General features: G+C 42.6%; 1 protein-coding gene across 1 annotated transcript in view; it reads left to right on the forward strand.

The window, feature by feature from the left end:
- GPC6 (glypican 6) overlaps nt 1-22,840 on the forward strand; it is a 1,192,537-nt gene that overhangs the window by 1,155,811 nt on the left and 13,886 nt on the right. Inside the window, exon 7 of the mRNA XM_081547247.1 lies at nt 14,769-14,905. Within this exon, the coding sequence (XP_081403373.1) occupies nt 14,769-14,905 (137 nt within the window). The remainder of the gene's footprint in view (nt 1-14,768; nt 14,906-22,840) is intronic.

A 22,840-nucleotide genomic window follows, 5' to 3' on the forward strand; every position in this document is an offset into this window, starting at 1 on the left:
AATATCCAAACTGCTTCCATGTGCCCTTTGTAACTGCTAGAAATTCTGAATTCTTTCTCTTCATTTGAGCCTGCCTTTGAGAGTGTTCTGCAACATGAAGACTGCATGTCTAATAACCTAACTTAGAACCGGCACTGGTCACAGTTCACGCTCTAGGTCAGTGGTCCCCAACCTTTTTGGCATCAGGGACCGATTTCTTGGAAGACAGTTTTTCCATGGACCCAGGGATAGGGGATGGTTTTGGGATGATTCAAGCACGTTACATTTATTGTGCACTTTATTTCTACTGTTATTACATTGTGATATATAATGAAATAATTATACAACTCACCACGAAGCAGAATCAGTGGGAGCCGCTGATCTGACAGGAGGTGGAGTTCAGGCGGTGGCGAGCAGCTGTAAATATAGATGAAGTTTCACTAGCTCACCTGCCGCTCACCTCCTGCTGTACTGCCCGGTTCCTAATAGACCAGGGACCGGAACTAGTCCGTGGCCCAGGGACTGGGGACCCCTGGTCTAGATTTCAGAAAGCTCCTTGGGGATGTCTGCACCATTTGTGCTAAGTCGCTTCAGTCTCGTCCAACTCTGCAACCCTATACACTGTAACCCTCCAGGCTTCTCTGTCCAAGGCATTCTCCAGGCAAGAATGCTGGAGTGGTTTGCCATGCCCTCCTCCAGGGGACCTGCCGGACCCAGGAATCAAATGCACATCTCTTAAGTCTACCTGCATGGCCAAAATACTGCCCGAGAAGTGATAAAGACCAAAGATAGCAACCAAGGAAGACAGAGCTGGTCTCAAAAGCTGGGAGCAGAAAGCAAAAGAGCAGGGGTTGGACAGACTTAAGGTCAAAAATGAATCCAAAGGAGATTTTACTGGGTGATGAGCAGAAAAGAACAGAACCTGCTCTTGGCAATTGAAGCTGTGATTGCAAAGGAACAGAGCAAAGCAAGAGGGAAAGTTGGGGCTCCCGCTCAGTGCCAATCAAGGAGGAGAAGCAAGAACACCCTTATGCTTTGTGAGCAAGGCTTGTGCACGAAGAAACTGCTCAGAGAGGAGCAGTGACTTGCTCTGGGTCAGGTATCAAATCCTGAGTCCTCTTCCTCTTAGCACTGATATCTGTCATTAGAAACGTTTAAATGGAGTCTAGGTAAGTAGCTGTCAAGATGGTTCTAGAAAAGTTGGGACATGCTGAGCCTCTATTTTCCGTGATTCAGTGATCAAAACTGCTTCTTGAAGTTATTTCTATTTTCAGTCTTGAGAAGTAAATAGTGCCACAATTTAGGTACCCACTGTGCAAAGTAACACTTTGATTTCACATGTATTTCCGCCGACCAAACGTCTTCCTGCCTTTTGCTTTTCACTCTTGAATTCAATATCATTTTGATGTCAAACTGTGCCATCCCTTGAGGATGTGTAAGAGGTGCCATAAAGGAATGAGATGCCATCAGGATATTAGTTGCAAGGCGTGAACATATGAAACTCTGCTTTTGTTTTCTTAAATCTGCCACAAAAATCTGACCTGAACAGCAAAGTAAGAAAATTTTTCCCATCTTTATTCCACTTTGAGGACCAGTGTTTTGCCAGAAGAGAACCCCATCTGTCTTTTCAAGGTCATGCCCTTAACACAGTGTCATCCTGTAGCCGAGAAAACTCCAAACCTGAAGCCTGAGGGGATGGTGCCGGCTCTTTAAATTTTTCATCCAATTCTCAATCCTCTGAGAAACTCCACAAAACCAAGCAGTGTCCTTTCGAACCTTCAATGAGTCTATCACTTCCTACCAGTGTTTTCATCCATCCTATTTTTTCCTACAAAACGCACGTGTGTTTGTCTCCTTGGCAAGTAATGTGAAAAGTACCATTCCACAGGATCGAGGATATGTCATGTGGTAATGGCTAGGAATGTGTTGCGGAATTCCCTGGGGATGCCTGAGAAAGCCCAGAACACAAGACTGGTTTTAGATTGTCTTGTGACTCAAGTCCTCAGCAGAGAGCTGGGTGACAGTGTTGTGTGGCCAAAATCTGCTTTGGGTTCGCTGATAAACCGCATCTAACAGGACCTTGCTGTCATCCCCAAGACCTATTTAGAAGCTTCCAGAAAGAACACGTGTAACGAGTGATTTTTCCAAGCATTCCAGAGCCTACTGAAACACTACACTATGTTGTCATTGTTTAGTCACTAACTCTTTATGACCCCATGGACAGTAGCCAGTCAGGCTCCTCTGTCCACAGGATTTCCCAGGGAAAATGCTGAAGTGGGTTGTCATTTCCTTCTCCAGGGGATCTTCCCGACCCAGCGACTGATCCTGCATCTCCTACATTGGCAGGCAGATTTTTACCACTGAGCCTCCAGGGAAGCCCACACTACACCATAGACAAGGACAATCTGAGATCTGAAAAATAACACCAAAGAGTTTCACAGAATCAGAATAAATGGAAAACTGATGTTCTAGTGAATAGAATACTAAGAGCTGTATCAAAAGACTGGACTTGAGTTCAAGCTTCAACATAAATCAAGCAAGTATATTAAGCCTATCCTGTGTCTTTAGCCTCTGGATTGACCTAAAAGGCATCAATAACCCTCACTTTCTCAAGAATGTTAGGAAGATTGTATTCATGGATATTTGACCACATTTAAAAAATTAGCATTTGCTCTGAGACATCAGAGCTTTCAATACTCTATTCCAGGCTGTCTGGATGTGTTGTCAAGTGAGAACCGTAAGTCCCCTGAATGTGAACGAGTTCTGTTCCAAGAGCTAGTTCATATGTCTAATTTGTTTGTAAGTCCAAGGAAGTTAGCTGAAGTCCCACCTGAGGCGGGCACGGCAACCCGCCCCAGTATTCTTGCCTGGAGAATCCCATGGACAGAGGAGCCTGGCGGGCAACAGTCCATAGGGTCGCAAAGTTGGACATAACTGAAGCAACTTAGCACACACACACGTACCCAACTAACACAATCGGCTATATAGTACTGTACTATAATAGGTTTATAACACTTTTCACACATGCATACATGCTAAGTCACCTCAGTCGCGTATGACTCTTTGCAACCCCATGGACTGTAACCAGCCAGGCTCCTCTGTCCATGGGATTCTCCAGGCAAGAATACTGGAGTGGGATGCCATGCCCTCCTCCAGGGGATCTTTCCAACCCAGGGATCAAACCCACATCTCTTATGTTTCCTGCATTGGCAAGCATGTTCTTTACCACTAGAGTTACCTAATACATTTAAAAAGCAAACAAACAAAAAAAAAAACCATTTTAAATCTTGCAATACTGTACCTTGAAAAGTACAGTAATACAGTACAACAGCTGGCATACAGGGGTTGGCATTGACTGAACAGGTAAGAAACGTTACTGGCTGGAGGAGGGTGAGGAGGTGGGAGATGGTAGAGCTGAAGGATCTTTAGCGATAGGAGATGGAGGGCAGGCGATTTCATTCACACCTGACGTTTATGGCACAGGTTCTGGTTCCTTGTTAGAACCAGATGCGTGTTCACATCTTTTGAAAGTTCACAACTTTTAAGATAGGGGACTTCCTGCAGTCGTGAACACGTGCACTCAGACCGGTGTTTGAGCACTGGAGGTGAGCACGGCCTGAATTCCAATGCAGGCTGACAATGTGAATTGAATGACTTGGTGCTCTAAGAAAAGAGCATTCTTCTCTAGGGTAGAGCTGGATGAGGTCACCATCTCTGAAATCAGATTATTAAGCTCTCAGGTTGCAAAAGTGATATCATGTATCGTGAATTTCCCTTAACTTGACCAAAGTGGCCTTGTTCATGAGGCAAAAATGAGGCTCCCTTTGTCTCTTTAAACAGATTATTTTCCAAAGCTAACAGATGACCTTCAGCCTATAAAATATTCAAATTGTTTTCTTCCCCCCCTCAACATGTATTATTTAGTGTATAGCCCTTTAAATATTAACCATCCTTTTTCTAAAGATATGGTATATATTATTTACATTCAGTTATATTATGTTCCCATACAGATGACTTAGACACATAGCAGTCGCTCTGAAGTCATGAGCAGATAGGGCATCGGCCAGGTACACACAACAGGTATCCAGCGAAGTGCATTCTGGTCCTGGCATGATTGAGAGGGGATAGCAGGGGGTCTTCTGACAGTTCATGTCTCATACTTCATATGCAAGATCCAGAGGACAGAAAAAGCCCAGGGCAGATGGGCCTCAGGAAATAGATAGAGAGCCATGGGCAAAGTCTCTTGGAAAACATCACATACGCCCCATTGAAGAATCCGCATAGGACCAAAGGTAATAACAAAGTTCAAAAGCGCTCTCCATCAACATCTGACAGGTCACTCGCTTAGAAAATCAAAGGCAAAATACTGGACGTGGTATGTCTTGATAAGGATTGCAAGCACTGTTTAAGATGGGACTCCTTGCGTTGTTTTAGTTAAATTCTCATGGATTTTCCCCATGCCCAGACTGCCTCTGAGATCTCCAAGTCTTTTCCATCTTACCTGCATGAATTACACCTGCAATGATATTCAAGATGGCAGGAGACTAGAATCCCACTTAGAGGACTGGAGGAATCATCTCAGATCCCCCTGTCCCTCGAGGGTGATCAGGTCAGGAGAAAGCACTTTCTTCAGAAAGCTTGACTGAATGTACCCATGTCTTCCTTTCTCTCCAAAGGAAAATCCAGCAGGCAGTTGCTGACGGTGGTTTAGTCGTTAAGTGATGTCTGACTCTGCAACCCCATGCACTGTAGCCTTCCAGGCTCCTCTGTCCATGGGGATTTCCATGCAAGAACACTGGAATGGGTTGCCATTTCCTCCTGCAGGGGATCTTCCAGACACAGGGATCAAACACATGTCTTCTGCCTTGGCAGGCAGATTCTTTACCACTGAGCCACCAGGGCAGATAATGGACCAATTTTGAAATCTTACTTCCCTTGGCAGATAACTGGCAATGCTGCTATATATTTATTCATTCAACGAAAATTTCTTGAGCACTCAGGACATACACAGTGCTGTTTACTAAGTCTCCTGGAGTCAGGAAAGCACAGATGCTCCTCAGCAAAATGAGGAGCTAAAGACCAGAATGGTGGTGAAAAACAATGACTTGTGCGTGGATCAACCAGCCCATCATTGGAGCAAAAATGTAGGAGGACATCATGCATTTTGTGCTTTTTTTCCCTCCGGATAGCAATGACTAATTATCCAGCTTCCTAATCGTCCCTATGGCCGAGTTCAGCAGCTACCCGAAAGCAAATGTCAGCAAAGTTTTATTTGGTTGGGAACGAAACTTCCAGACAAATTGATGTCAGTGCCCCCAGAGCCCTTTGCTTACCCGTGACTGTCCTACTTGTTCTGTGTCTGTTCACTGGCCTCTAGCCAGGGAAGCTAGTACCCTTCAAGAACAGTGACTCTGTACCAGCTATGTTTGTATCCCCAGTGGGTAGCAGAAATCCTAACTTAACAGAAAGCATATATGAAATGTTTAATGGTTGAATGCTAGCAACAAAAGCCATTTTTCTTGTTTAATCAATGTATTGGAACTTTTTCTAAATTATAATAAATACACTTCCCTATTTCATGAAGGCTGGTGGAAGGGTCTTCCCGGTGGCACTAGAGGTAAAGAATTCGCCTGCCGATGCAGAAGACACAAGAGACGCAGGTTCGATCCGTGGGTTAGGAAGATCCCCTGGAGTAGGAAATGGCAACCCATTCCAGTATTCTTGCTTGGGAAATCCCATGGAGAGAGGACCCTGGCAGGCTACAGTCCATGGGGTCACAAAGAGTCTGATACAACTGAGCACAGAAACGCTGATGACTTATGCAGGATCTCTCTCCCTATCTCATTAAACAGATTTCACTGAATGGTTTTTTTTTTTAATACATTTATTTATTTTAGTTGGGGGCTAATTACTTTACAATATTGTAGTGGTTTTTGCCATACGTTGACATGAATCAGCCATGGGTTTACATGTGTTCCCCATCCTGAACCCCCCTTCCACCTCCCTCCCCATCCCATCCCTCTAGGTCATCCCATTGCCCCAGCCCTGAGCATTTGTCTCATGCATTGAACCTGGAATGGTGTTCTGTTTCACATATGCTAATATACATGTTTCAATGCTATTCTTCCAGAACGTCCCACCCTCACCTTCTCCCTCAGAGTCCATAAGACTGTTCTATGCATCTGTGTCTCTTATTCTGTCTCGCGTATAGGGTTATCGTTACCATCTTTCAAATTCCGTATATATGCATTAGTATACTGTATTGGTGTTTTTCTTTCTGGCTTACTTCACTCTGTATAAATGGTCGCCTCACTGAATGTTTTTGCTTGCTAAGTCAGGGATTCAAAGTATGTTGTGTCAGTCCCTGGGCTACAGACTAGCAAGCTCCAATTTTTTTTTTTTTTTTTTGACTCTCACATCTCTATCAGCAAAAATTCAGAATCATAGATACCCAGGATATTTATAACTACTTACGCATAAATTATATATAACACTGCTACACTAGTATATTCTGTACCTTGTGAAACTTATGCAAAAAAATATAAACTTTTGAAAAGTGAGAGAAAATGCAGCTTTATTATTTGTAGTTTGTAAAGTTGCTGATGTGAGGGCTATGTCGTGCCTGCCATTTCATTGTTGTTTCCTTGTGCTTGCCCTGTTTGAGAAGAAAGAAATCCAAAGTTTCTTTGCAAAAGTCATTTTAAGTCACTGGTCCATTTAATGAGTTAGTTAAAACTGCATCATCTAATCTATAGATGCATTTAACCAGCACATAAGAACTGTGATAGATTTCAGTACCCTAGGAGCAAGCTAACGACGGGAGAGGAAGATCCATTCCAAGCCTTTTCCCAATGTAGAAATCTCACTCTTTCTACAGGATAATTGAGAAACTGCCAATGCTATATGAACTGATTGAAGGCATGTCAATCTGTAGATAGATGAAATACTAGAAAGGCTTAACTCCCCTTATATTTGTATATTTAAAAATAGAAATAGAAGTTCTAATGTTTTTGGCTTGAATCACATTGTGTCATCTTGCCCACCCCTAAGAATGTACACAACACCCCATCACCAACCCCCAACAAACACAGCTGTAGACCATGGCTGTAGGCAACACCCTTATCAAGCTGAGTCGTTAAAAGTAACAATTCTAAAGTCTATGTTTGAATTTGAATTTCCTCTCCACCATTGACTAGATGGGCTTCCCTTGTGGCTCAGCTGGAAAAGAATCTGCACATAATGCAGGAGACCTAGGTTCGATCCATAGGTTGGGAAGATCCCCTGGAGAAGGGAAAGGCTACCCACTCCAATATTCTGGCCCGGAGAATTCCATAGACTGTATAGTCCAGGGGATCACAGAGTCAGATATGATTGAGCGAACTTCACTTTCACTTTCACTGACTAGATGTGTAGCCAATTTTTTCACCTCTCTAAACTCCCTTTTCCTAGTTGCAAGCATGGAGTAATATTTCAGCACAGAGTTGTGAAGACTAAATGTAAATGCTTAACTCTAAGAAAGCTCCCAGTTAGCCTCCAATTGTTTTGAGTCAATTACTGCCCTAGGCTGAATATAGCAAGGCTCTTAAACACCCTGTGTCCTGACAGTAAAGTCTTATTTCTTTTCCTAACGTTCTGCTATTGTTAACTTTTTCGAATGACACTAAAATGGTTGCAAAAATAATAAAATTTACATCTATATGTTCTTTGTGTAGATTCAATCATGGTTGGCTTTTTTGCTGTTTTCAAGTCTAAGACAAATTAACACCTATCTCTGAATACCTCCTTGTGAATCTTCTAAAAGCAAGGACAGTCTCCTACACAACCACAATGTCAGTATTACATTTAAGAATAGTAACAGAAATTCAATAATATCATCCACTATCTATTCCATATTCAAAATTCCCCAATTATCTCAAAGCTCTCTTACCCCTTGGTACCCATCTCCAGATCCAAGATTCTGTTAATGTCTTTACATAGCATTTGGTTGATATGCTTTTAGAGGGTTGTTTTTTTTTTTCATTTACAAAAATCTCCCTTTATTGTTTTCCCTCTTCTTTTGAAAAGTCAAAGCCAGCTGTTTTATATAATATCACACACACTGGATATGTCTGATCATTTATTTATGGTGTTACTTAGTTTATACTTCTATCCCTAATATTTCCTGTAAACTGGAAGCTGTTAAGTCAGAACCCCAACAAGATTCAAGTTAAATATCTGGGGCAAAATTACCTATTAAATGAAGTTATCAGACAACAGTACTTGGACAACCCTTCTTTCTGCTCTTTGTTTTTGCTGATCCCTTTGATTTCAGCAGCCCCTCCACCCTGTTGAGAGCCTCTCTCTTTTGTGTAACTGTGCAGCTCTGTAGGGTGGGTATGAAAATGATACCACTGTGTTTCTATAGCTAAGTATTCAGGGCCCCTCACAGGCTTTAAACTGAGTGCCTGCCTTTACCGCAGCCAGTCACTGAAACTGAGTCAGAAATCAGAATCAAATCCAGGTAAGTTCTATCAGAAGGCTCACATTCTCCCAGTGGATCCCAGTAGTGTCTGTTTGGATCAGATTCCTATGGCATAACAGAAATTGTTGTTTAACTTTCACAATCTATTAATAGCATAGATGAAAAATATTTAGTACACAGATACTTCTAACATTTAATATAGTATTCCTAATGTAACACTGGATAAGTGGTAAATATAATTTGCAGGTATTAGAGAGAGTTCATTTGGGAAGCAGGGAAAAGAAATTAGAAATTCTCATTTGATCCCAGGTCTTTGTTTCCACCAAGTTTGTGTTATTAATGAATTAGACCTCACTCTTATTGTTAGTGATATATTTCCACCAAGAATACTTGCTAACACGAAGCTTAGCACACAATAAAAACTCAGATCTAGAGCTACAGAAAAATTACATGATTATTCAAAAAGAAAAGTGTTGAAAGTGTTAGTCGCTCAGTTGTGTGTGACACTTTGCTACCCCGTGGGCTGTAGTCTGCCAGTCTCCTCTGTCCATTGAATTCTCCAGGCAAGAATATTGGAGTGGGTTACCATTCCCTTCTCCAGGAGATCTTCCTGACCCAGGGATCAAACCCAGGTTTCCCCCATTGCAGGCAGATTCTTTACTGTCTGAGCCACCAGGAAAATGAAAAAATATTTCTAAACTTTGTGAGAACTGAAAGATTTTCTTAATACTAAAAAACTGAGGGCAATCATCCAGCTATTCTTTAGAATCAAAGGCATATTCCTCTCTGGTGGCTAATAGTGTCCATTTTTTTCAGCTGTCTGCCTCACCACTCCCGTCTGGAGGTGAATTGGATGGTGTTTTCATGCAGAATGTTAAAACAGCTTTTGCATCTCTTACTGCTTCTTTGCCGTTATCACCTTCGATTGCACAATGAAAATGCCTGGCTTCTGAAATGCCAGAGTGAACACGACCTGATTAGAAAATGTGCTGTGTGAATGGCCAGAAGAGACCCACACTCCTCACTAAGGCAGATATTAATACAAGTCCTGGGGGGACCCTCAGAGCCTCCTGGCCCTTTTGAGATAAGAGCCCACATGGTGTGGCCCTCAGCTATTTTCTGTTAACTATAAGGTCTGTGACCCTGTACAAGTCTTTGCACTTATGTTAGTTTGCTAGGACTGCATAATCACCAACTGAGTGGCTTACAATAATAGAAACTTAATTTTTCACAGTCTGGAGGCTGGAAGTCTGAAGTTTTGCTGCATAAGTGATTTTCTCAACCAGCATTTATTGAACACGTACTGTATGCTGAAACCTGTGTGTCTAACTCATCTCAGTTTGCCCAGGCAGGACTTTTCAGTTTTTTCACTAAAAATTAGGGATCCCCCTAAGTCCTGGGCAAAATGGGATGATTGGTCACCCGACCCCATCTAAGCACTGAGAATAAAGACAAATTAGAACCCTGTCCCTGCCTTCAAGAAGCAAGTGGACTTAGAATCAGAAAGATAAGCCAATTATAAAGGATTGGAGCGATCAGTACTCAGAATCATGAATGGGGGCCCTCTTGGAACACAGAAAGTTCCATCGAAGTCTCATGGGGGTAAGGGGAGGGGGGTGGCGTTGAAAATAAACCATGAAAGATACAATGCTTGATTTTGATTAAAAGAAAAAGCAGCATAATATACACTTAAATTTGGCAAATATCGAAAAAGGAGATATCTGTGGGATGTCATGCAATTTTCTTCTTTCCCTGTGTCGGAAAATGTATATAATTGGTTCAGACTCCCACAGCTTAAAGGTGGGGTTTCTGTATGAAATAAGCAGAAAAGAGAAGGCTCATTCTTGGTGTATCTATTGTGGGATGGAATAGAGCCTACAATATTTCCTTCCTGAAGCTGGTAGCCATTTTCTGAACTAGCAATGAATATTTAATACATGTTTCTCCCTCCGGGGTTTGCATTTGAGAACAGTGAGGATAAGTGGCCTAAGGGAATAGTCCAGGTTAGAGGTTAGGGACATCAGAATGGCACTCTGCTGAACAAATCACATGTGAGGGATTTTATTTTTGACATTTTTTTTTTAATTCAAACTTACTGAAAAATTGCAATTTTTGAAAAAAAAGTATATCTCCTTCTAGATTCAACAATTATTAAAAGTTTCTTTCTGGCTTACTTCACTCTGTATAATGTGAAGTAAGCCAGAAAGAAAAACACCAATACAGTATACTAATGCATATATATGGAATTTGAAAGATGGTAACAATAACCCTATATGCAAGACAGAATAAGAGACGCAGATGCATAGAACAATCTTATGGACTCTGAGGGAAAAGGTGAGGGTGGGACGTTCTGAGAGAATAGCATTGAAACATGTATATTATCATATGTGAAACAGAACACCATTCCATGTTCAATGCATGAGACAAACGCTCAGGGCTGGGGCAATGGGATGACCCAGAGGGATGGGATGGGGAGGGAGGTGGAAGGTTCAGGATGGGGAACACATGTACACCCATGGCTGATTCATGTCAATGCATGGCAAAAACTACTACAATATTGTAAAGTAATTAGCCCCCAACTAAAATAAATAAATTTATTTAAAAAATAAATAAATAAATAAGAAGTAAATATTGAAGTTCCAAAAAATAAATAAAAACTAAATTTCCAAAAAAAAAAAAATTTCTTACATTTGCTTTCTCACTCTCTTTTGCTCTATACCTCTATATGTTTTATATTTATTATTCCTGAACCATTCTAGGGTAAGTTGTGGGAATCGTATCTCTTTAGTTCTATATACTCCAATGTGTATCTCCTAAGAAGTTGACATTCTCCTGTGTTGTCACAATAGGAGTTCATACTCAGGGAATTTAACATTGATACAATATTACTATCTAATATAGAGTCAGTGTGCAAATTTTGCCAACTAAACGTATCCTTTTTGGCAATTATTTTTCCAACCTATTGTCCAATCCAGAGCCATCCACTGTATTTGGACATCATGTCTCTTAGTCCACTTAACCTAGGCAAACTCTTCAGCTTTTCTGTATCTTTTATGACGGACATTTTTAAAGAATACAGACCAGCTGTTTTGTAAAACACCCCTTAGTTGGGGTTTGTCTAGCGTGTCCTCATGACTGGATTGAGGTTGTGAATTTTTGCTGCATAAGTGATGCTTCTCTCCTGTCCCATCACACCTGGAGGTACCCGGTACCAAGTTGTTCCATGACTGATCACTTGGTTGAGTTGGGGGCTGCCAGGTTTCTGCCCTGTAGAGTGATGCCCAGTTGTCCTCTTGTAATAATAAGTAATCTGTGGGAAATGCTTTGTTGTTGTTGTTGTTGTTGTTCTTGTTCTTTAGTCACTCAGTTGTGTCCGACTCTTGTGACACCCCCACCAACTGTAGCCAGCCAAGCTCCTCTGTCCATGGGTTTTCCCAGGCAAGAATACTGGAGTGGGTTGCCATTTCCTTCTCCAGGGGATCTTCCCAACCCGGGGATTGAACCCATGTCTCCTGCATTGGCAGGCAGATTCCTTACCACTGAGCCATTAGGGAAGGCCCAGGGGATGCTCTGGGATTCTGTAAATATCCTGTTCCCCATCAAACTTTTACCTAGTATTCTTTGCACTTGCGCTAGGACTGCATAATCACCAACTGGGTGGCTTGCAATAATAGAAACTTAATTTTTCACAGTCTGGAGACTGGAAGTCTGAGACTCTAGTGTCAGCAGGGCTGTTCCTTTCCGAGTCTAAGAGGGAGAGTCTGTCCCAGGCCTGTCCCCTGGCTTCTGGTGGCTCACTGGCCATTGCCGGTGTTCCTTGGCTTATAGAAGCATTATCCCAATCTCTGCTTCCTCTCCACAGGATTTCCTCCCTGTGGGTATCTCTGTATCTAAATCTCCCTTTTTGATAAGAACAAAGTCATTTTGGATTAGGGCCCACCCTAATGACCCCGTTTTAACGTGATCGTCTATAAAGATTTTATTTCCAAATAAGGTCAAGTTCACATTCACAGGTATTGGTGAGCAGAATCCATCTTTTAGGGTGGACACAATTCAACCCACAACAGAATCTATTGATAATACTCACTGAGATCAGTTATTACTATGAGATGGCTGCAGAATGGTGGTTTTTCTGTCATGCTTTCAACATTTCTTAGTTGGAGTTTCAGGGATTTGAAGGTTTTTGAACAGTTGTTAAACAGAGAGTGTCCATCCACCTATGGCTGAACAGAAATGGCTACACATATTTAAAACAAAAAAATGTAAAAAACCCATGACAATGTGCATATACATCTGTGTTAAGAATGGTAAGCAGAAAAGGACTAGCATCACTGCAGTCCCTTTAGCCAGTCAGAGGGGCTTCCCTGGTGGTTCAGACAGTAAAAAATCTGTCTGCAATGAGGAGACCCAGGTTTCACCTCTGGATTTTGAAGATCTTCTGGAGGAGGGCATGGCTACCCACTCCAGTATTCTTGCCTGGAGAATTCCATGGACAGAGGAGGCTGGCGGGCTATAGTCCATGGGGTCGGAAAGAGTCGGACACGACTAAGTGGCTACCAATTTTTAGGCAGTCAGATTGGCTGGAAAGAGGGCCAAGGGGGCAGTCTATGGACCAAAGTCAGCACCAGTGGAGGAAATCAGAGTAGTTTTAAAGCTACCCTGAGATTTGCTGAGTATAAGCCACTCTTTGGAATTTTATCACTTGCAGATTTTTTTTCATGCTCTGAAACAAAAATAACATCACACCATTCAAGGATATGTATCAAGGTCTTAGGTTCAACATTCTGGTCATTCAGTACCTGACTGGTGAACAGACATTTCCCAGGGCTGAAATATCCGTCATCATCAGAATCACGAATAAGCAAGGACCAAAAACCATACAGTTCTGGAACTACTGAGAAATATGACTAGGGACAGCATGAATTGTTGCTCTTTTCTTTGTGTTTCCTCTTAAACCTGACAACGGATCGTTGAAGTGTTTTCTCAGATCTGTACTCCATCCACAGTAAACACAGAATACTTTGTTTCCGAAGGCCACTGATTGCACGTGTGAGTGGTCCTCCCTTCTAGGATGCTGGATAGGTCTTCCAGGCTGTCACAATGAGTTGTGGGTGGCTTAAACCACAGAAATGTATAGTCTCATAGTTCTGGAGGCTAGAAGGCGAAAATCGAGGTGTCAACAGGATTGGTTGCTTCTGAGGGCTGTAAGGAAAGGATTTTTTCCAGGTTTCTCTCCTTGGCCTGTAGATGAATGTTTTCTTCCCACATCTCTCCATGTTGTCTTGCTTCTGTGCATACCCCTGTGGTCAAAGCCCCGCTTTGTATAAGGACACCAGTGCTATTGGATTTGTGCCAACCTAATGACCTCATTTTAACTTCCTTATTTCTGTAAAGATCCCAGATCCAAATAAGGTCATATTCTTGAGGTTCTGAGGGTTAGGACTTGAGCATATGAATATTACAGGACATAATTCGACCTATAATGACCTATAATGGTGTTTCTACCATCCATAGATTTTCCCCATGTTCTTATAGACAGAGTAGAACATCACGGTGTGACTGCATGAACCTTGATTCTCATCGCGGAGCCAAAATGGTACTGAATCCCTGTCCTACCCTTTCTGCAGACGAAAAGTCAGAGCTGAGCCTGAAAGCCCTAAAGATGCTGGCTGGTACCAAGCTCCTCCCAGCCATCCATCCACAGGACTGTGGATTTTACGTTTACTTGTATTTGGAATGACTTCTCTCTGCTGCTAGAGATTTTAAAGTGGGTTTAGGGAGCTGCTCATCGTCCAAGAGTGTGCTCTGTGGGCCTGTCCCCTGGTCAAGAGCAAGGGTCACCAGCGGCTGAATTAGTGACTACACTCATTTCTTGCGGAAACAAGTAGACCTCTGGGGAACACATTGCATCTCTTTTTTCATCCTTTAGGTGTGTTTATCTGACATTCTGGCAAATGAATCCTGAAGATCAGATTGAGGGTGTTTGCAGTAAGGAACCCCTATTTCTCCCAACTGGAGGGGGACCCGAAGCCAGTTGAGATGCCTCATAAGTTTTTAATTCAAAGGATGGGAGGGCAGAAAAAAATGGAAAACCAAGAATCAATTATCTGAGAACCCTCTGCCAGCAGCTAGAGGGAAGTGGAGGAAGGAGGAAGTGAGGCTTCCCTGGGCAGTAAGTCCTACAGGATGGGTTCTCTCTTAAAGCTGATGGGGAATCTGTGCTCATCCCATCACAGACTCTCTAACCTTCCCCTGCACTGTGTCCTGGTGTAGAAACGGACGATGCCTGGAGAGAATGTTCACTCTCTTTCCTTGCTTTCTTGATCAGGTCACAGACATAAAAGAGAAACTGAAGCTCTCTAAAAAGGTCTGGTCCGCATTGCCCTACACCATCTGCAAGGATGAGAGCGTGACGGCGGGCACATCCAACGAAGAGGAATGTTGGAATGGACACAGCAAAGCCAGGTGAGGGCAGCTTGCTGTTCTTGTGGAAGGGATACTGCACATCCAGTCCTGGAAGGCTCTCCTGGCACAAAGCTGCAGACCTGTTTATGCAAAAACCAGCGGAGGGTGGAGCGACAAGTCGTCACTTAGCGACAGCTGTTCAGAGTGACAGGTTTGATGGGCACCTGGGAGCGCTTACTCTCAAGGTGCCATTAAGCGTGGAATCCTTGTTCTGCATGCCTCCCCCCGGATGAGGACGGAGGGATGCTGACAGATGCCAGGTTACGGATATCTTGAGATCACAAAGAACTTTTTATGTTTCTCTTAATGACTTTAAGGTAGCGGAGCTATTTTTATCCATAGTTAAATTTGCACAGCTTACTGGGGTTTTTTTCCATTACAAGTTAAACAGGAAGTGAACATTCAACTGTAATTTTTTTCACCCTGGGAGAAAAAGAAAATACTGAAGTTTCATTCGAAGGGTAAGGGGAAAAGAAAATAACAGAGAACCAGGAAATCGTTCTCGTAAGTCCGGTGCCTTAGAAAGTCTCATTGGAATCTCCTGCTGAGAGATGGCTCTGTTCTCCTCCTCCACTCTGCTGCCCAAGGCTACTGCCACTTGGTATGGAGTTTCTGACTTTCTTTATTCCGCCCAGAAATGGGCTTGGCCTGAGTTGTCATAGGGTGGAGAAGTTGGACCGGAGAACTGGCTGGGAGTTGGCAGGCAGGGCAGACACCAGGAGAGGAGTCTGCCCAAGCCCGCCTCAGCAGGGATGCAGGTGAGCAAAGCAGCTGGTAAATTGGATTCAAGGAATCTTTGGGGATCAATAGGCAGGTGAAAGAGCTAAAAGAAGGGGTCTGTTCTGGGGCCTTACTGGGAGTTTTCAAGCATATGAAACAGCTGTGATGAAAAGAGAACAAGAAGATTCATGGATATTAAGTTCAGATGAAGCTACAGGAGGCAGGGGTGCAAGTGAGGTGCTCATTGGGTATAATTTCTTACACTGCTGAGTTGCATTTTTAGCTTCTATTGGTAATGATATTATTAGCTACCCTAGACAGAGATTAGCAAGAGAAAAACAAGACAGCTGTTGAAAGAACTGCAGTCATTTCAAGTTACCCCCCAAATATCCATGTGACAGTCTTAAATTATGAGGGTACCAAAGGCTATTCACAGTATCAACAATGCTCCCCCTCAAAAATGCTTAGTAACTTAGCAGTGTTCGGTCTTCTATGAAGGGGACCTTGGGCCAGCAAATTTGACTGTGAATTAACAGCTTCTAATGTGTCTTTTTGTGATAACTGCACAGAAAGACACTGTAAAGGATGACCAGATGGCCTAATGAATAAAGTGGTTGATTTTTCAAGCTGTTCCATTGCCCATCTGTGTTTACCTTTTAGCCTTGGCTAAAACGGAGGCTGTGTTTGAACTGCATTCCCATGGAGAGTTACACAGGTAACTGGATATTAGTGCCTGTGCAATTTCTTTTTTATTATTATTACTTTTATTTTGGCTGCACTGGGTCTTCATTCCAGCACGTGGGCTTTTCTAGTTGTGGCGCGGGGGCTCTAGGGCACACAGGCTCAGTGGTTGCAGCAAGGGGGCTTAGCTGCCCCTCAGCATGTGGGATCTTAGTTTCCTGACCGGGGATCAAACCGGCATCCTCTGCATTGGAAAGTGAATTCTTAACCACTGGACCCCCAGGGAAGTCCCTGTAAATTCTTATAGAAGAAATATAAAGAAAGGTTTGCTGCAAGGACTGGGGAGGGGACTACATGCCATCAAGAAAATGAATGCAGAAGATAAAGACCATGAAGTTAGAGCGAGAAGAACCTGGCATGGTTCAGCCAAGTTCCTCATTGTGCAGTTAGGAATCTAGACAGGGTAAACCATTAGTCTAAGGACAGCTGATGAAGTGAGGTGAAAGCTGACATCTCCCAAACCCTAGAGAGTATTGTTTTCACCTCGGTTGTTGTTGGTGTTTCGTTGCTAAGTCCTGTCCAACTGTTCGCGACCCCCTGGACTGTAGACTGCCAGGTTCCTCTGTCCATGGAATTTCCCAGGCAAGAATACTGGAGCAGGTTGCCATTTTCTTCTCCAGGGTATCTTCCCAACCTAGGGATCAAACTCATGTCTCCTGCATTGCAGGAAGATTCTGTACGACTGAGCCACCTGGGAAGCCGTTTCACTTCAATACCCTGACTCTAAAACAAGTGACAGATATATATTGCCATCCCTGGGCTAGGAGAACAAATGAAGTAGATTCTTTGCTCTTTCATTCATTCAGTCCATCAGCAATCTTACTAAGCACACCCTCAGCCCAGGCGCTGTGCAAGACTCTGTCACTTAAGCACTATGTGATGGCAGTGGTGTCTGTCAGCACAAGAAAAGGCACAGCAACTGGAGACAGGACAGTGAACTTTGGAACTTTAAATACCATCCAGTTGGACTGTGGGATGGGAAAGGACCACATAGCCACAAGATATACCTACTCAGTACTCAGGGACCAGATTTGAATTTTATCCTGAGTCCATGAGAAGCCATAAGAGGATTTTATGCAGGTGAGGAAAATCATCAAATTTAATACAATAAAATCATTTGCAGGAATATTCCAGACTTTAACCCAATGTATTATTAAAAAGTTAATACCAGCAAATATTTGTGACTCAAATTGTGCTTCCAATGAAAAGTTATAATTTCACAGGGTTTTCTTAATTCTCTTCTTTTTAGTTCTTCCACTATAACGAAATCTTAATATTATAACTTTATATTTAATAACATTGTAAGTAGATAACCAATACAGACTTGTTTGATTAAATTTAATTAAAGCTTTTTTCTCATCCAAATGTTAATTGATCTAGGAACGCAAGAGAGAAGTTATCACTAAGAAAAAATTCCGCTGAACTATTTTGTAAGTTGAAAAATCTATTTGTAATGCAGACAAGGTATTTTTTCCCTATTTTTGAAATATGGACTTTCAAATGAAAGGCCTTCTGAAATGTTTAGGAATGCCTGTAAAAAAAAAAAAAAGAAAGAAACAAAGGTTATTCTTGTCATCTTGTGAAATAAAAGAACCAGAACTTTTATTTCCAAAAATATCTATCAAGTGTGGAACAGCAATGTTTACTAGCATTGATAGAAATTGTCTGAAGTTTTAAAACTCAGGCCTGTGAGATGAGGCTGCCAGTAACCTAGATATTTCTTCCTCTTTGTACAATATTTTATCCATCCAATTCCTTTAGCCACAGTTTCTGCAGCCCTTTTATCCTAAGTATTTGTTCAGACTTGTCTGCCATCACCCATTTTTCTCCTGATTGCTTTCTGAATGCTGCTCCAAGCTCTCTACCATACTTCCTTGATTCCGAAGCATGTCTATTTCATACGTTAACATTTCCAAAATCAAAATGACTCCTACAATGTATATGTCACTCTGTGTCCCCCAGGATGTATTGTTTTCCCCCAGTATGTATTGTTTTGTAATAGCTATTACAAAATGAATATCGCCTATTGAAATTCGTGATGACTTTGACACAAAACAGGATACACACAGATGCGGCTGCTATGGCAACCACAGGGTAAGAGCAGCTGTGTTGCGATGATGGTCAAGGATGTATGAGCAGTGTCTCCCCTAGAACATGGGCCCATCTTCATTCCTGCGCTCACCTTCATCCATCTCTGGCAGATCTCAGTGTGGTTCAGTAGCCCAGCAAGTCTGGAAACAGAAGGTGAGGTAGAAAGAAGAGTGTGCCCTCTGATGGGGGGAAATTATGGGCATACCCATGACCCTGTCAGCATGGAAACCTCCATTCTGACAACAGGACCAGGTGGTCAGGAAAGGTCCTCCCCTGCTTCTCCTTCCCTTGCCACCCTATTGGGACAATTTTAAAGATCAATGCAATAAAGTCTGTGAGAATAGCTCGTAAACTCTAAAGCAGCACCTCTCAAATAGACAGGCTAAAATCTGGGGGGTTTTGTTAAACAATGCAGATTCTGATTCAATAAGTCTGTGATGGAACTGAATTCTATGTTTTTAATATGTTTCCCAGGGAAGCAGAGGTTTCTGGTCCAGGGATCGCATTTTGAGTAGCAGGGCTCAAAGGCAGAGTTGCCCGCTTTGGCACCTAAGAAAAGCGGACACCAAGTGGAACACACTTTCGCTAAGGACTCGTTGATCTGATATTCAGATTCACACAGTCCTGGCTTTCATCTCGGCAGGCCTCCTTTAAGTTCCTATTAATATGTAAGATAGTCCCTTTTTTCAGTTCATGCACAAGCCTTGGGGAACATGTTACGATTTGCTGTTTTCTCTTCACCTCCAAGGATACCCTTGATGTTTCCTTTACTGGGCTTTTTCTTCTATTACAAATGGCAACAGCAACCAGATTGGGCAGGTCGCATGGTTCATTTGGAACATCACGCACTAAAGATAGCTGAGCCCGAGCCAGGTTAAAGTCATCTCAACAACAAATTGCTTAAGCTTGACAAGTGCATCAAGAGGGAATTTTGACTTGGAAATGCAGCACAGCCTTCTCAAGACAGGATACTGTCTGCATAAACCTCTGGTATCTCATGAGATGCCCTTGGGGGCCAAGGATGGATGCTTTGAATCCTTGGTCAGTACTGCATTTAATTAGTGTCCTAGCTCAGGCTGCTATGACAATGATGCCATAGACTGGAGAGCTTAAGCAAAATTTTATTTTCTCCTAGTCTGGAGGCTAGAAGTCAACAAGGCTGGGTTCTAATAAGAGCCCTCTTCTGAGCAGCTTTTCTGAGCTGTGCCCTCACATGGCAGAGAGAGAGGGCTCTGGTCTCCTCCTCTTCTTATAAGGGTGCTAATCCCATCATAGGGGCTTCACCTTCACCACCTAATTACCTCCCCAAGACCCCACCTCCCAATACCACCACATTGAGGTTTAGGGCTTCAATCTGAGGGTCTTAATACAGACATTGTCTACAGGGCTTCCCAAGTGGTACTAGCAGTAAAGAACCTGCCTGCCAATGCAGCAGACATAGGAGATGCAGGTTCAATCCCTGGGTAGGGAAGATCCCCTGGAGGAGAGCATGGCAACCCACTCCAGTATTCTTGCCTGGAGAATCCCATGGACAGGAGAACCTGGAGAGCTACAGTCCACAGGGTCACAAAGAGTCAGACACGATTGAAGCAACTTGGCACACACGTGCATCTAGATCAATCCCAGTTTCCCAGTTCATCCTACCCCCCCACAACCTCCTCCCCACATCCACACATCCATTCTCTACATCTCTGTCTCCATTCCTGCCCTGGAAATAGTTTCATCTGTACCATTTTTTTCTAGATTCCCCATATATGCATTAATATGCGATATTTGTTTTTCTCTTTCTGACTTAACTTCACTCTAGGCTCATTTGTGTCTCTACAAATGACCCAACTGATGTAACCATGTTGAATGACATCACCTGTATCTTTCGTGAGGAATGTGTCCTCTTCACGGGGATCCTTTTTCTAAGCTCACAGAAGTTAAAAAGGAAAAGGGAATGTGGAAGATGATGGGATGGTGCAGGAGGAATGCGATGGAACCCAGTCTGAGGCAGGTCCCCAAAGCCTGTGGATCTCAGGAGAGAACACACACAGTCTCAGAGTCTTCAGGGTTTCTTGAGTCAGTTATAGCTAGACTCTTTTTTCTCTCCCTTTAAAGCTGGCAAAACAGCTTCCTGGTTCCCTTCTTTGTCAGCTAGTGTTTAGCCAGCTCTGTGTCCTTTCCTTAAGATGCTTTCCAGAAGGAGGCCATCAAGAGGCCGGCTGGGAGACAAGGATTAATTGGATCCATTGGAAACACAGCTTTTGCCGGGAGCCTCTGCTGTCTTTTAAGGCACCTGATGCTCACAGAAATAACTGTGTCCCCCAAGGAAATCCTCCCTGAGGCCAGGAGGTAAATACAGTAGACTGTATAAAATAGGAAAAGTAGAAAAATCTAGAAAATAGGTCAGTCACTCTTAGCAGCCACTGAGTGGATTGACTAAGCGAAGGAACTAAGAAGTCATGAGTGGGTACATGCGAGCAGCTGGCAGAGGGGCGAAATGGTGCGTGGTGATGAGAAATGTGTCAGAGACAGTGACTTGGCAGATCGGGGGTATTGTCTTAGTCTGATTGCAGGGTATGTCTAAAGCAGTCCAGCTGTGTTTGAAAGAACTGTAAAATATTTGATGTATATGCAGCTGGGCAAGCACCTGGGGAAAGTGGGAAATCTGTCTGGGATGAGAACTGGCAACTGTCCAAGCTGGCATAACTAAAAGCCCGGTTCCCTTCTCTGGGATGCTCAGGAGGGAAGACCCCACAAAGACTGACTGCCTTAGGGGAGCGGAACACTGTGTGCTCCTCCTGGAAGGGATAAGAAGTGTGGCTACAGATAGGAGGAAAGAAGCATGTTGTGTCGACAGCTCGGCAGCCCTGAGGATTGGCTCGTGGGTCTTCTCTCCCTCCCGCCCTGGAGTCTGCTGACTCCGGTTCTACCAAGAAAGGATGGCGTCGGCAGCTCCTGTCAATGAGTTGAGAAGCCAAGTCAAAGAGTTTAGCTTCTGTTCACTGGCACAACCAACGAGCGGTGTGTCCTCCAAGAGTTCCAGGCCATTTCATGCCCCGCATCCTCCAGCTGGAGGGAAGCCACAGCAAATCACTCTTCTGTCCACAAATCCAGGCTTTAAAGCTCGGAATTCTGCTGCTGTCAGCCCTCCTAAGAAACAGGTTCGGCATTTGAGGGAGCCATGTTAACAACTTAATTTTCATAAGGATGCACTGCAATTGCACAGTGTATTATATTTGTCAAGCATTTTCATATCACTTCACTTAATATGGCAGCTTATGAAACGAACAAGGTAAATATTATATATATAGATATGTACATATAGTTATATCCCTTATATAATGGCTTTTATATTATATGGATAGTACTGTGCATATATATTATATGGATAGTACTGTGTATATATATATATATATATACAACTGTGTGTATATATATATATATATACACACAGCATATATATGTATGTATATATACAGTACTTAGTATGTATATACATATATATATATATACACACATATATATATATATATATATGTATATATATATATATACACACACACTATATATATGGGCTTCCCTGGTGATTCAGTAGGTAAAGAATCTGCCTGCAATGCAAGAGGCCCAGGTTCAATCCCTGGGTCAGGAAGATACTTTGGAGAAGGAAATGGCAACCTACTCCAGGATTCTTACCTAGAGAATTCCATGGACAGAGGAGCCTGATGGGCTACAGTCCATGGAGTTGCAAAGAGTCGAACATGACTGAGCAACTAACACTTCTACTTTCACTTTTCATATTATATACATGTACATATGTATATAGTACATATATATAGTAGCTAAGTTAGTTGCCCACAATCATACTGCTGGATTCCAGAGATCTCAGGTGTCCTGGGTCAGCCTCTGTGCCTTTGACTATGTCTCAGTGTCCCATCTCTTTGGAGTACCTAATGCCACAGACAACTCCAGCTCAAAATTCTTCAAGAATTTACAAGTCCATTTAAAACTTAAAGTCACAGTATGTTTTGAATAATACCACTTTGCAGTCCAGAAAAATGGAAAAAGGAAAACTAGAAAAGTTTTCAAGAACTTTAGAAAAATGGTACTTAAAAGTTAGACTTTTAAAAACAGTCATAAAACATATATAACATGAATTTTACCATTTCTTCCATTTTTTAAGTGTCCAGTTCAGTGGCATTAAGTATATTCACAGGGCTGTGCACCCATCACTGCCATCCATCCACAAAAATCTTCACCTTCCTCAGCTAAAGCTCCACACTTATAAACAATAATTCCCCACACCTCCCTTCCCCACCCCCAGTCCCAGCCACCACTATTCTACTTTATGTCTGCAAATTTGACTATTTCAGTTACCTTACATAAGTGAAATTATAT

This window comes from Giraffa tippelskirchi, chromosome 12 (assembly GCF_054371585.1).
Source record: "Giraffa tippelskirchi isolate mGirTip1 chromosome 12, T2T-mGirTip1v1.2.pri, whole genome shotgun sequence".
In the NCBI taxonomy this organism is placed as follows: Eukaryota; Metazoa; Chordata; class Mammalia; order Artiodactyla; family Giraffidae; genus Giraffa; species Giraffa tippelskirchi.